Source organism: Paramisgurnus dabryanus, chromosome 3 (assembly GCF_030506205.2).
Source record: "Paramisgurnus dabryanus chromosome 3, PD_genome_1.1, whole genome shotgun sequence".
Classification (NCBI taxonomy): domain Eukaryota; kingdom Metazoa; phylum Chordata; class Actinopteri; order Cypriniformes; family Cobitidae; genus Paramisgurnus; species Paramisgurnus dabryanus.
The window spans coordinates 26920594-26933345 of NC_133339.1; the positions used below are offsets into that span (position 1 = coordinate 26920594).

At 43.3% G+C, this 12752-nt stretch overlaps 1 protein-coding gene across 3 annotated transcripts in view; it reads right to left on the bottom strand.

Moving 5' to 3' along the window:
- smg1 (SMG1 nonsense mediated mRNA decay associated PI3K related kinase) overlaps positions 1–12752 on the bottom strand; it is a 62919-nt gene that overhangs the window by 6530 nt on the left and 43637 nt on the right. For 2 of the 3 annotated variants that reach the window (XM_065278039.2, XM_065278031.2), the window contains exons 21-49: positions 12337–12533; positions 11584–11745; positions 11302–11456; positions 10568–10704; positions 10286–10487; positions 10066–10172; positions 9776–9920; positions 9530–9686; positions 9325–9445; positions 8913–9155; positions 8517–8786; positions 8259–8403; positions 6689–6827; positions 6168–6389; positions 5343–5523; positions 5047–5208; positions 4735–4946; positions 4385–4539; positions 4048–4270; positions 3704–3950; positions 3393–3622; positions 3045–3293; positions 2243–2381; positions 2052–2161; positions 1751–1969; positions 1421–1614; positions 1017–1189; positions 650–929; positions 245–517 (exon numbers count right to left, since the gene is read on the bottom strand). In XM_065278039.2, the coding sequence (XP_065134111.1) occupies positions 245–517; positions 650–929; positions 1017–1189; positions 1421–1614; positions 1751–1969; positions 2052–2161; positions 2243–2381; positions 3045–3293; positions 3393–3622; positions 3704–3950; positions 4048–4270; positions 4385–4539; positions 4735–4946; positions 5047–5208; positions 5343–5523; positions 6168–6389; positions 6689–6827; positions 8259–8403; positions 8517–8786; positions 8913–9155; positions 9325–9445; positions 9530–9686; positions 9776–9920; positions 10066–10172; positions 10286–10487; positions 10568–10704; positions 11302–11456; positions 11584–11745; positions 12337–12533 (5449 nt within the window). The remainder of the gene's footprint in view (positions 1–244; positions 518–649; positions 930–1016; positions 1190–1420; positions 1615–1750; positions 1970–2051; positions 2162–2242; positions 2382–3044; positions 3294–3392; positions 3623–3703; positions 3951–4047; positions 4271–4384; positions 4540–4734; positions 4947–5046; positions 5209–5342; positions 5524–6167; positions 6390–6688; positions 6828–8258; positions 8404–8516; positions 8787–8912; positions 9156–9324; positions 9446–9529; positions 9687–9775; positions 9921–10065; positions 10173–10285; positions 10488–10567; positions 10705–11301; positions 11457–11583; positions 11746–12336; positions 12534–12752) is intronic. The other variant, XM_065278047.2, reaches the window with a different exon arrangement.

Consider the following 12752-nt stretch of genomic DNA (forward strand, 5'->3'; position numbering starts at 1 on the left):
ATGCGTGAAACCTGAGAGCCTTGAGAATGTCATGTTGTTTCTCCGCGATTAACTTGTCCTTTACAGACATTGCAGCTTGCATTCTTAATGTCTTGCGCACAGATTTCGAAATGCTTTTACACAAAAGACATGTTTGTGAATGATAAAAATGTAGTCTAAAAATCGGCCCAAAAATACAAAAAACGGCCGGTGCATCCCTAATTCTTACATGACACTTTGTAACATTTTAATGTCACAAACAGACCTGGTGAGGGCACAGAGTGCGGAAGTGATGATCCCAGCCAGACTAAAGGAGCTCAGGTCAGCATCTTCATGCAGAAAGACTTTAATGCATCTTTCAATCTCCTGCAGCTGCTCCTCACACACGGGCACACTGGCACCCTCTGTCTTCAGACGCTCCACTTGCCGCAGCAGCCGAGTGTTGGTGTCAGCAGCGTGGTGTTGAAGTGCCATCTCAATGCTAGACAGGAACTGACATGTGGCAGGAGGCGGCTGAGGTGCAAACTGCATTTCATACCTTAAGAGGAAAAAAGCCTTCTCTGTAACTTTAGTTCATTTAAATGCATATCTCTCCTAAATTATTATTTAACTTTTTTTGTGATTTACTATGTTCTACTAAAATCATCAATAATTTGGTACTGGTACTCACTGATGATAGATGGTCTGACAGTGCTCCACTGTCATGTCACACACCAGCTCCTCCATCCACTGTTTCCATGCGTGGACCCTGTGTCTATGCAGCACAGCACGGGGGTAAAGCAAGGCCACAGTGGCGTAGCTGTGCAGGTGCTCGAGACAGCCACGCAGCTGAGAGCGTCTCTGCTGTAACAGAGCACTGACCTCCGCCTCCAGAGACTCGCACTGGCTGATCAGGTGAGCCTGACCTGCGTTCTGCAGAAAAGTGGTGGCTGGCACATAACTGGGAGGACCTGAAATAAACCAGGAGGTGTTCAGAGCTCACAATGTCTAACGCTAGCTTGGCCTTGGAAATAGATGGTTAAATACAAAAGTGGTACCTAAATCAATAGGGCTACTGATCTCCTGTAGGAGGCTGGCGAGCTGGGTGGCCTCCAGACTGGCGAAAGCAGCCTGATATTGCGAGATCCACTGATCTAAATCAGACAACTTGCCCTGGATGGCATCCTGCACTGTTCTCTGCCTGGACTGCAACTGAGTGTGCTCAGAGTATCTATGAAAAGATAGGAGAAAGAAATAGAACGGGAAGCTTCAGTCGGAAGCAGTTTTTGGGTCTGTCCTTTTAAACACAAATGAGCTGATCTCTGCACTAAATGGCAGTGCCGTGGTTGGATAGTGCAGTTTAAGGGGCGGTATTATCCCCTTCTGACATCACAAGGGGAGACAAATTTCAGTTACCTCTTTTTGACCTACAGTAACACTGCTTATAATCTCATATGCCCACCTGTGCTCCAGGGTGTGAATAGGATGATCTGCTCTGGTGTCAGCACCCTCTAGGAACTCCATCTCCTCCAGCAGCTTGCCTTGTACTTTCTCCACCTGTGTGAGCTGCTCCTGCAGGCTCAGGTACTCATCCACCGCCTCCTCCACCTGTGGCAGCACACCGATCATCTCATCACGGTTCTTAAACCAGTTCACCTGAGAAACAAGGGAAAACAGTAAATCTTCTAAAGCATATCACATAGCATCGTTCACATAATTTCATCATGACTTGACATTTTTGCTATACTGTTTGATGCCACTAGAAACCAAAATTTCACTACACCCTTGTTACCTTAATCTCCGCCACACGGGAGGAGAAGAGGCTACGGGTGATGTCTCTCTCCATCTCTCTCTTGCTCTGCTTGTTTTCTGCCTGCTGTCCTCCTCCGCCATACACGGCACCTGCAAACCCCACCTCTCCGCCAGCTGTCCAGTCCACCAGGGGATCGTACACAAATGCCTCCAACAGGGTCAAGAGCGTCTCTCTTCCCTTGCGCATTATCTGAACCACCTAATGCACATGAAGTCAAGATTTGTGTGCGTTACTAAACTGCACAGTTGAAATATTCTCTCAAATAAACACAGATTCTTACCTGTTCACAGGAGAGTCTAAAGATGCCCTCCACTCCAGTGACCCCCAAAGCGGTCTCAATGTTGTGCGTCATTCGAAAAGGAACCTTCTCAGGTACTCTCAAGCTTTTTCCTGTTTGCACAATAAAGCCGTTAAAGTATATGTAAATGAAGCCAATGGTTTGATAATATTTCATAATGAACAAACGCTCACCTTTCTCAAAACAGACATTGTAGTCAATGTGCACCACTTCGCCTGTTGTCATATCAATCAGCACGTTGTCAAGATGACGATCCCCCAAACCAATGATGTATCCCACCATTGACATCACAGCAGTAGATCTTGCATAAGACTAAATGGCACAGCACAATGCAGACATTATAATTGATCATGTTTAACACTTTAGTCTAACCATGCAAAATGCAATAAAGTGATAAAACTCCCTCTTCCATTTTAAAGGTGACATAGAATGATTGAACGGGGTATTTATCCATGTTCTGTAATGTGACATGTAGACAAAAAAAAAATTGTTTGGGTCTGTAATGCTTCCTAAAAACCTCTCTCAGATAGCTCTATTAGGGTGGGGGATTTTAAACAAGTGGTTTTGCACCTATTTGGCCCCCCCACTGGCTTAACTTGCAATCTCATTACTGATTGGCTGACTTTTCTGCCACTCAAAAAATGTAGCCAATTATTTTAAAGTGGAGGGGGCAGTTAGATCCCTGTGATGTCATAAGCATCAGTTTTTCCAGATTGGGCCGTTTTCTGGCTGACATTTTTAAAAGAGGAATTACTATGAGACTGAGATGTTTAGCATGTCTAGCACTTTTTGTATGTTTGTGAATGTGGGAAGACAACCATTATTCAACAAAGACAAGGTAAAAATGGTTTTTCACTCTCTGTCCCCTTTAATCATTTTGCCATAATTTGACCTTCCATCATTTCTGTGCATCTTAAAACACAAATAAAATCTGCATTAAAAACCCTGTGCAAAAGGAAAATGAGCTCCTCTCACCTGAGTTACACTCCACCACTCATTGGGGGTGGTACAGGAGCACCAAAGCTCCTTTGCCAACAGGTTAGGGGGCGTGGCCTCCATCAGCTCCCTTAGAACATCTCTCATGACACTGAGTGGCCAATCGCGGCGTGAAACATCCAAACTGAGCCCAACAGCCTTTAAGGCAGGACCTATCTTACTATAATAGAGCTCACTGGGCCGGGGGACCATGGGAAGGTTCTGAGGTTGCTGGAAGGAGTCTTGTGCCTAAAGTTAAGGAAATAGACGTTAAAAGGATTTACATATTGCAAAAACGTTAATGTTTTTTTCTTGTTCACCAAGTACGATGGCTTTGTTTTCACTCACCTTCTGAGCTTGTACCACAGCCTCACGCTGCTGCCATCGTTTATACAGCCCAAACAGCGGAGTGGCTCCATCCACCCACTGGATGAGTCCTGATCTGGTGCCCAGCGGTGTAACAGAGTAATGACGAGCATGAAACCTTGGACTTTCCTGCTGATTTACTTTAGTGAACATGGTGTTGACAATGGACAAGAATTGCATGATCCGCTCATCCAAATGCAAGTCCTCTAGTCCTAAAATACAAGGCAAAAATATCACAATAAAACCCAGCACGAGACGGATTAATCTCTTCAAATTGTAAAAATCACTCGTACCTTTAAAGAGATAGGGATAGTTTTTGCCATCTGAGCCGAGGAAGTAGAGCTTTTTGGGTTTGGTTTTAGTAGGCAGGATGGTGATGGTGTTGCCGACACTTTGGATGGTAACTGCATCTGTGGCAGACACCTCCCCTGGCAAGGCCATCTCAGTGTTAGTCATGGCGGTCAGACGGGGACTGATTTCATCCAGCCGCAGAAGGTAACTGGCCCGTTTCTGTGCCCGCTGCTGCAGGCTCAGCATGATCTGCAACAGGACACGGTAGGATTACAAAACAAACAATGCGGTGCAAGCTTATTTGCATTTTTTTATCACGGGCATGCGTCTGCACAGGAGTCCTGACCTGTTTAAATGGCACCCAGCTGCTGGCAGGATTAGCCGGATTGAGAGGGTTCCTCAGTCTCTCAAGAGCGTTACGGATGGCATCACCGTACGTCTCCTGAAACCAGGCTTCATGAGGAGTCTCTGGCGGAGTGGCTGTGATGCTACGAACGTGATCCAGCGCAAAAACCACCGGCTTCATCAGAGCAGAGTGCTTCTCTCTCATAATAGCCAACTTTTCATCCCTAACCAACAACAATCATAAGAGAGGGCAAGAGGATTTGTGAATGATTTCTAAACCGAAGTAACACAGAGTCATGCTCTCTAATGTTTGTTTGACAGGCAGGGTAATGACTCACTTGCGTAGAGTGTTGTTGTTCTGGACCCTCTTCACTTCATCCTCCAGTTGCTGAATCCTGCGCAAGACGTGCATGTGTTGCTGCTGCAGAACCCCTAACCAGAGTTCATCCCAGAGCAGAGTGACCCTCCTCAGCTCTCCCACTAACATCTGCACCTGCACATAAGATTTAAACTGGTTAAACATAAAAATATAAATGACAGAATCATTAAGGTCAACTTGTGAATAGGTTTAATTAAATTTTTGAAGGTATTTCATGGCCATGGAAAATCATAATACCGATCAAACTCTTTGCACTAAATTAAGGACCAGCAGATATCAGAACAGCAGCATCAAGTAGCACCGCAATACCTGAAGGACCATTGTGGGGTTGGCAGAGGAGAGCTTGTCTACAATCTTGCCGTAGCAGTCCTGCATCATGGCTTGGTCCTCGCTGGAATACATCACCATCTCCTCACCACGGCTGCTCTCCTGAGAGGTCGGACCGCTGTCCATCTCGCTTTCCAGAGCCTCTCCCTGCATGTTTCCAAGCAGCGTAGGCAAGGAAGACGGCAACTTATTACCTGATAAGAGTGAGACAGCTGTCAGATGCAGAAAACCAGATATAGATTCCTGAATACACAAGAGTTAAGATGGTCAGGATGAGGCGAGTAAAGCATGTACCTGCAGCCTGGGCCTCTCCTCCAAGAGAGATTGAACCCACGATGGCAGGGTAGAGGATGAGGTGGGGTGAGTCCTGGGCCACTCTGCACAGCAGGCTGCAAATGCTCTGACGGATGTAGGCCTCAGGGTGATTCAGTCTGGAGAATAACTGAGGGATGATACCTGAAAAAAAAAACACAGACATCTCAATCTAACAATCACAAATTAACCCTTTCACCCTGTGCTAATATAAGCAGTATTTGCTTGATTTGAAATGTTTAGGTACAGTGGGAGTGGTCTGCTAATTTTGTTCTTACCTCTCCATGGCGCAGTGGGGGTGGAGGCCAGGCCGTGCTCCAGACCCTCTCTCAGCTCCCCAGCATGCTTCACCAGCAAGCGTAGCAGACGGAGGGTAGCCATTACAATGACATCATCACTGCTCTGTTTGCTGCTCTGGTTGTTCAGCAGCAACTTGGGATCATCTTCATCGATGGGCACCTGATGATCAGAACATCATGTTTAATTTGTTTTATTTAGATATTACACAGCTCATCGAAATGCTTGATTTAGATTGGCGAATCGCAACATTGCAGGTTTCCCAGATAACAGCCACTCAAAACTAATAACACATGGTAACTCGGATGCTGCGAATCATTTTGACATACAGTTTAAAGGCAGAGAGCGTGATTTTTGAAAAACACTTTGGAAAAGGATCGGGTCGAGTACTAAAACACACTTGTAGCCAATCAGCAGTAAGGGGTTTGTCTATTAACCAACATCATTGCCTGGGTTGCGCATGTGTGGGGTGGGTCTATCAAAAGAAGGTCCAGATTCTATTGGGGTGAGTTTGTTTAGGTGATTTCAAATGTCAACATTGGCTTTCAGAGACAAAAAAATATATAAATGTCTTTTAATGACTAAATAGCTTGGCGTCAGGTCCTGATCACACTGTCGAGGTTTATTTCTTTGATAACAACTGGCTGCCTATACATTATCCCTTACTTAGTAGTACACCACAGACATTTATCAAGATACTAACATATCAAAAAATATTGAAGAATGGTGCAAAATATGCAGTTAAAACAACAATGATCATCTTGGCATAGCAATTGGACACAAATTGACATGAAAAATCTTCTAACCTGTCCAGCATTGAGTTTGAGGAAGGTGAAGTACGCCCTGCAGGAGACCCGATAAAGGCTAAAGATTCGATCAACCACTCGCCTCCACACCTCAATCAGCCCATCCATCACACTGTCCTCCACCTCAGACAGCCAAGGACAGGCACTTAGCAGCTGTCTCCCAATCACATCCACCATGTCATCTTCTTCATCCTCTTCATTCTGTAGCGCCATGTCCTCATCCTGTATGAGACAAACAACACGTTAACATCAATACACAATCAGCCAATCAAGAACATTCCTCTCAAATTATTAAAACTGACATGTGTAAACACAAGATAAAGCACTGTATGATAAACATTATGCCTTATTTTGAATAATAGCATAAAAATGCACTAAATATTATTATTATTAATAATAATAATAAGTATTAAAATGTAATCATTCGAAAAGACATTTGACCTAGAAATATGAAAAAACTGCAGTGAAACTAAACTGAGGGAAAAGTTCAAAATTGTGCATCAAACTGCAAACTCTATGACCTGAATTCCTGCAGGGCGGCACATGGCTTGACCCAAAATGCTGAAAATGGTTTCCTTGTCCTCATCATTCGTGCCTGCTGGGAGCAAGTCCTCAATTTCTTTCTTTTCTCCTTGCAGTAGAGGAACCCCCTCTCCTTGACTATCAGCCACACAAAACAAATAAAAACACAGCAGTGAGTATGTGAGCTTGTAAAACTTTTGATGATATCCTATAGAGCAGTGTTTCTCAAACTTTTTCAGCCCAAGGACCACTTCATCTTCCAATATTTTTCTGAGGACCACCTAACAGAATCTGACTCTAACACGCCCCCAAAAAAAACAACAAAATAGGAAGGATAAGCTAAATTTAAGTTTAATATGCAACTGTTTTAAGTCAAAAACAAATTTTTTAAACACAAATGCAATGCTATGTTCAGAAATTATTATATGAATTTTATTTCATTTGAAAAAGTAAATGTAAAATGAGTTGCAGCTTAATATGAACAACAAACTGCACATGTGAAAACAAACTGCAATTAAACATACTATAACAGCCTAGGTCCCACTTAATGTCATTCCAAAGAGCACTTCAGTGCACATATCAAAAAAGTTTATAACATGGAACATAACATTGTTTTATGCAGTTTTTTGTCAAAGCTAATTATTACAGTAGCCCTATTTCAACAACAACAGCCATCTTAATAATTGGCAAACATTAGGCTAGCTTCTAATAAGACAGAATATGTTTTTAGATTTCGCAAGAGCAGTGAAATCAGGTGTATGTTTGTCAGCACGATACGCATACAGTGGTGCAAATGAACTGTTACTCGTTTAAATTGCATTATTGTGTGAGAACGATGCTTTGAATTTTGGAAAAACGGCAGTTTCATTTATTAAGACATGTAACGTAAATGTCATTGTTGATAAGCAAGTCATAATTGAGCAGACGTTAATGACTTATCAGACAACAATTGTCGGAAAAGGCAGTGTTTTAAAGCTGGAAATACAACAAATAAAGTTAAAACAGCCATAGAGTCCGGTCTCTTAACTCACCACAGTCAGCTATCGCGTCTTGAGACGCGGGCGCGAGCGGGGGAGGCGATCGCGTTGAACTTGTGGACCAAAGCGCGAATATAAACAAACACGTGACACAGCTGCTCGCACCAGTCACGTGACTCGCGCTCTGCAGCTCATGCTGTATGAAACAGACGCACGCGCATCAACTCGTAACTGTAGGGCCCGTTGTCTAACTTTCTAAATTTATTCTAGAGATGTCTTTTTTTACAGACTACATAAAGGGACGGATCAAATTACCTTGGGGGCCGGGTCTGACCCGCGGGCCGCCAATTGAATAGCCCTGGTATAAACACTTGCCTAATTTAGGTCATCTTTCGGCGGACCACTAGGGGGGTTTGGCGGACCACTAGTGGTCCGCGGACCACACTTTGAGAATTACTGCTATAGAGAATACACAGGAAATTAAAGCAAACAAAGAACCAGTTGTGCATATTGGTTTTCTGACAACACAGTGCAATGTTTATAATAAACATACGTTTTACAGAATGAATGGATCAAGAGGGAAAGTAAATACCTGGCATTGTCCACAACCTTCCTGCCCCATCTGTACGCCCAACTGGCCAAAGCAGCCCATGACTTTGCCACCTCAGGAGCCTGAGTAGTTGAGAGTTGGTATAGCTGCCCCAGGACAAAGTCTGGTTCTCCAACACCAACGCTCACTGGAGACAAAGCAAACACACAAACATTTAATTCCTCAGATCAAAGGAAAAATACCAAATACAATCAACTAACACGACAACACATATAATCACACCGCAAAGGCCAGATTTACCCGTAGTCTCTGTAGTAATGTTTGGCATCCCCTGATCCTCCAGCGGCAGCTCCAACAGGCCGGAGATGTTTTTGGAGAGAGTTGTGAGGCTGGTAGTCCCAGAGTTTCTCTTCACCACCATTTTGAGTTGCGGTGTCAGATCTTTCCAGTCTGCCAAAAGCCATTTGCACAGAGTGAGCACTGATCGACAGACAGCACGCTCACTCTTCCCAGAATGACAGTAGGACAGCGCGCAGGAACTCAGCATTTCCATAGCAGATACTGACTGACCTAAAGGACAGAAAGGAAGTGTTCATACATGGGCAGGTAACATATTCTGTAAACGCTGTACATTATACAGAAGCGACCATGATAGCCAGCTGCTTTTCTTTGGTAATACGAATTAAGGAGACTTACCAGCAGCGAACAAAACTTTAGCCTTCTCAATTTCCAGCTCTGGTCCCCACTTCTCCCCCACAGTGCCCTCTAGTGACAGCTGCTTGAAGCTTTGAACCAGGTCTTGACCTTCCGAGTTCGCCAAAGGACTGCTGCATTGACTCAGCAGGCGCGTGGCAAGGGCAATGTTTCCCTGCTTACGGGCAAACTTCACTGCTGTCAGACAAAGCTCCATTAGATGAGAGTCCACTGGGGCAGAGGAACCTGGAAGAATCATTCAGGAGGAGTTTATGGTCAAATTCAGTATATTAGATGCAAACATTTGGAAAATAATACTTGATAAGCTGAGTAAAGTGTGTATTTTCTGGATGTCCACATGTCAAGAGAGTCCAAAGCTGAACAAACATTCATACTGAGGTGAAGACGACCTTACCTTTGAGTTTTTGGAAAAGCTGACGCTGGAAAGTGGTGTAACGGAGAGCATGCAGCCATGGCTGAACATCCTGTTGCTTGCACGTGGTTAGGGCTTCACTGAAGAGTGGAATAAGACAGTCCTACAGACAGAATGTATATCATGAAAGAGAATTACAAAGAAATAATTTTTTTTTTAATTTTGCACATTTTGTGATGACTCAGACCTCTGGGTGCTGGTTACAAAGGGAATTCTCTAGAGAGTTGGCACAGTGTAGTTGCAGGGTGCTGAGGGTGGGCAGGTTGTCAGATAAAGTGAGCGTTGAGAGACGCAGAGGACCCAAAGAGATGCGACCAGTCTGCTTCAAATACTTCACCAGATTGCTATTGATCAAAACCAAAAGGAGTATCATTATTATCACAAACTTTGCACAACCTAACACAAAAAATTTAAGCCAGCTGTGTTTACTTACTCGGATGAGGCGAGACCCTTCTGGTCCTGTTCGTGATTGGTTGAGATGATGGTCCCCACTGCGCTTCTGAGCAACTGTACCTCGATGGCCTTTTGGAGCTCCGAGGGGTCTGGACTCAACACAGCAGGCAAAAGCCTCTTCAGGTCTGTGAAAGCAAAAAAACAAATCTAAATCATGATAATAAGGTTCTGACTAACCACATCAACGTTTTCTGTATATTTCTAGGTTTTCCAAGACCCCAGGATGATAAAAGCATGTTTGGCTATTGATTATCCAGGTTGTGATCATACCAATCTTATCTTTTGTTGTGCAGTTAAGGCCATAATCCTCCCCTGGCAACAACTCCAGCTGGGCACGACACTCGGCAAAATCCCCATCTTCAAATCTGCTCAGAGCTCTGGAGCGCAAACACACACAGACGCAACCATTTACATGAATAATTTACTACAATCAGAATGTACTAGGATTAGCAAAAAGTCAAAAAAAGACAGCAGCTCCACTTGTACACACCTGATGTAGTTAAAATCCGTCTTGAGGTTGACACTGAAACTGCTGCTGTTCTTCTTTAGGTTCATCATGCTGGCCTGCCACTCCTGTACAGACTCCCAGTCGCTCAGGGCCACGTAACACTCGCACGCTTTATTAGCCAGGAAGTTCAGTACCTCTGGAGAACACTCACTAGACTTCAGCAGGACAGTCTTTCTTCCTTCTGCTAATTAAATATCCAAAAAATATATTAGAATCAAATACAATATGAAGTCGAAGATAGTGAGGACTCATAGATTTCCTCACCGCTACTGGTGTGCTTTGGGCTGGTGGAGTTGGTGCCGGTAAGCTTCAGAAGGGATCGATCAAAGCCTTTAATGGAGCAGTCCATCCCTGTAACAGCACACAGCTGCTCCTGGTATTCCAAAGTTGCCTTTTCAAACCTTGACATGGGAAAAAAATGTTTTATTCTTCCCAGATAAATTATATGGGCGGCTGATATTTTTAAAGGAAAACACCAAATTTTTTCAATATGTGCTGCAAACTAAGTGCTCTTCCGCAATACAATATAGTTCTTATTTTTTATCCGCTTAAAAAATTGGCACGTTTATTTTGTGCCACTACATACTCATGTAACAGTCTTTAAATAGGGAAAACATGGAAGTGTTTGGTGTCTTCTAAATTCATCCCTGTTTGGATCCTAAGGAATGAATGGGGCTAGGCTAAATGCTAATACATTCATGACGCGCTGTACAAAGATTAAGTGCACGCATTGAAAAAAGATAGGCATGTATTCATTCGTTCAAGTTGAGGTAAGAACATAGTAAAATATTGAAAAACAGTGGTGTTTTCCTTTAATAAGAATACTATATAAAGGCATTACGCTTATATAGCTTACAAAAATACAGGATAAGGAGAACATTTTCAGATGAATATACATTTCTACTGACATTTATGATTGCTGTATGTTGCTTCTATTAATGAGCAAACCTACGAATGGCGTACACTAGGATTTTTAGGGCACAAAAAAACCCACTTACTTTCCCTCCGCTTGGAGAGCCACTGAGCTCAGCCAGCCCAGGCTCTTGCCATTGTTGGCGAGACTCCAGGCTGCCAGACCTTGTATGGCCTCTGGGCATCGCAGCTCACACAACGCCTCCACAAGCATGGTGACTGGGACCTCCATCTCTGGACCCTACAGAAAAAAAGCAGTACAGGGATTTCAAATGTTATGAGTTTGGAGCAGCAGCTATTCCAAGTGATTGAAATCACACATACTGGTGCGATGCTGGTAACATACAGGTACCCGGTTAAAGTCTTACCTGTGTACTGCTGTTCTTAATCTCAGTAAGCAGGTCAAAGCCGTGACGAACGGTGACAGCTGGCTGACCAGAAAGAAGGCCCACCCTCATTAGTGCCAAACGAATTCTAGTCAGCCAATCCTGGCACGTCTGTCGGTTTGTGTAGAAAAAGGTCCTAATGCCCTAAAATAAGGAACGAAACAGTCAAACAAAACCTAATGATCTAGTGGGGACATTTCAAGACGTCAAATTAATATTTGGTGTCCCCAGAGTACATATATAAAGTTTTAGCTCAAAATAACATATAGATAATTTATTTATTATAGCATGTTAAAAATGCCACTTTGTAGGTGTGAGCAAAAATGTGCAGTTTTTGGGTGTGTCCTTTTAAATGCAAATGAGCTGATCTCTGCACTAGATGGCAGTGCTGTGGTTGGATAGTGAAGATTAAGGGGCGGTATTACCCCCTTCTGACATCACAGGGGAAGCCAAATTTCAATGACCTATTTTTTCACATGCTGGCTGAGAATGGTTTACCATAATTAAGTTACTGGGTTGATCTTTTTCACATTTTCTAGGTTGATAGAAGCACTGGGGACCCAATTATAGCACTTAAACATGAAAAAAGTCAGAATGTCATGATGTGTCACCTTTAATAAAATTCCCTTTTAGTCTATGTAGGTATGTACTTGTAGTCCTTACTTCCAGGAAAACAGATAACAAGTATTGACCTTGCACTATAAATATTTTGTTCAATAAAATAAACAAGCAAACCTTAGGTGGTGCTGTGAGAGCACTGGCGCAGCCTTCATAAGCATTATACATAAGTTTCTCCAGGTTTTCCAGAAACTGCAGCAGCAGAGCCAGACGGAGCTGATTGGTGTGGTGACCCTCATCACTTTCTCCTCCGCTCCACTGACTCAACTCCTGCTCTGTGTTGAGACTGTGAGCCGCCAGACTGCGAATCATTCCTACAACCAACACAGAGATACAGTGATCACTTGTGTGTAATCACTACACTGATGCTCACTTGCCATTTCAGACATAAGATCACATACTACATAGTTATGTTGGCTTGACAAAGCCAACATACTGTTCTTCGATCTAAGCTTATTATTATTAGTGGTGCTTGCATTTATGCAAGGCATCACTATTATTATTGCTCATACTTATTATTATGTTGGCTTTGA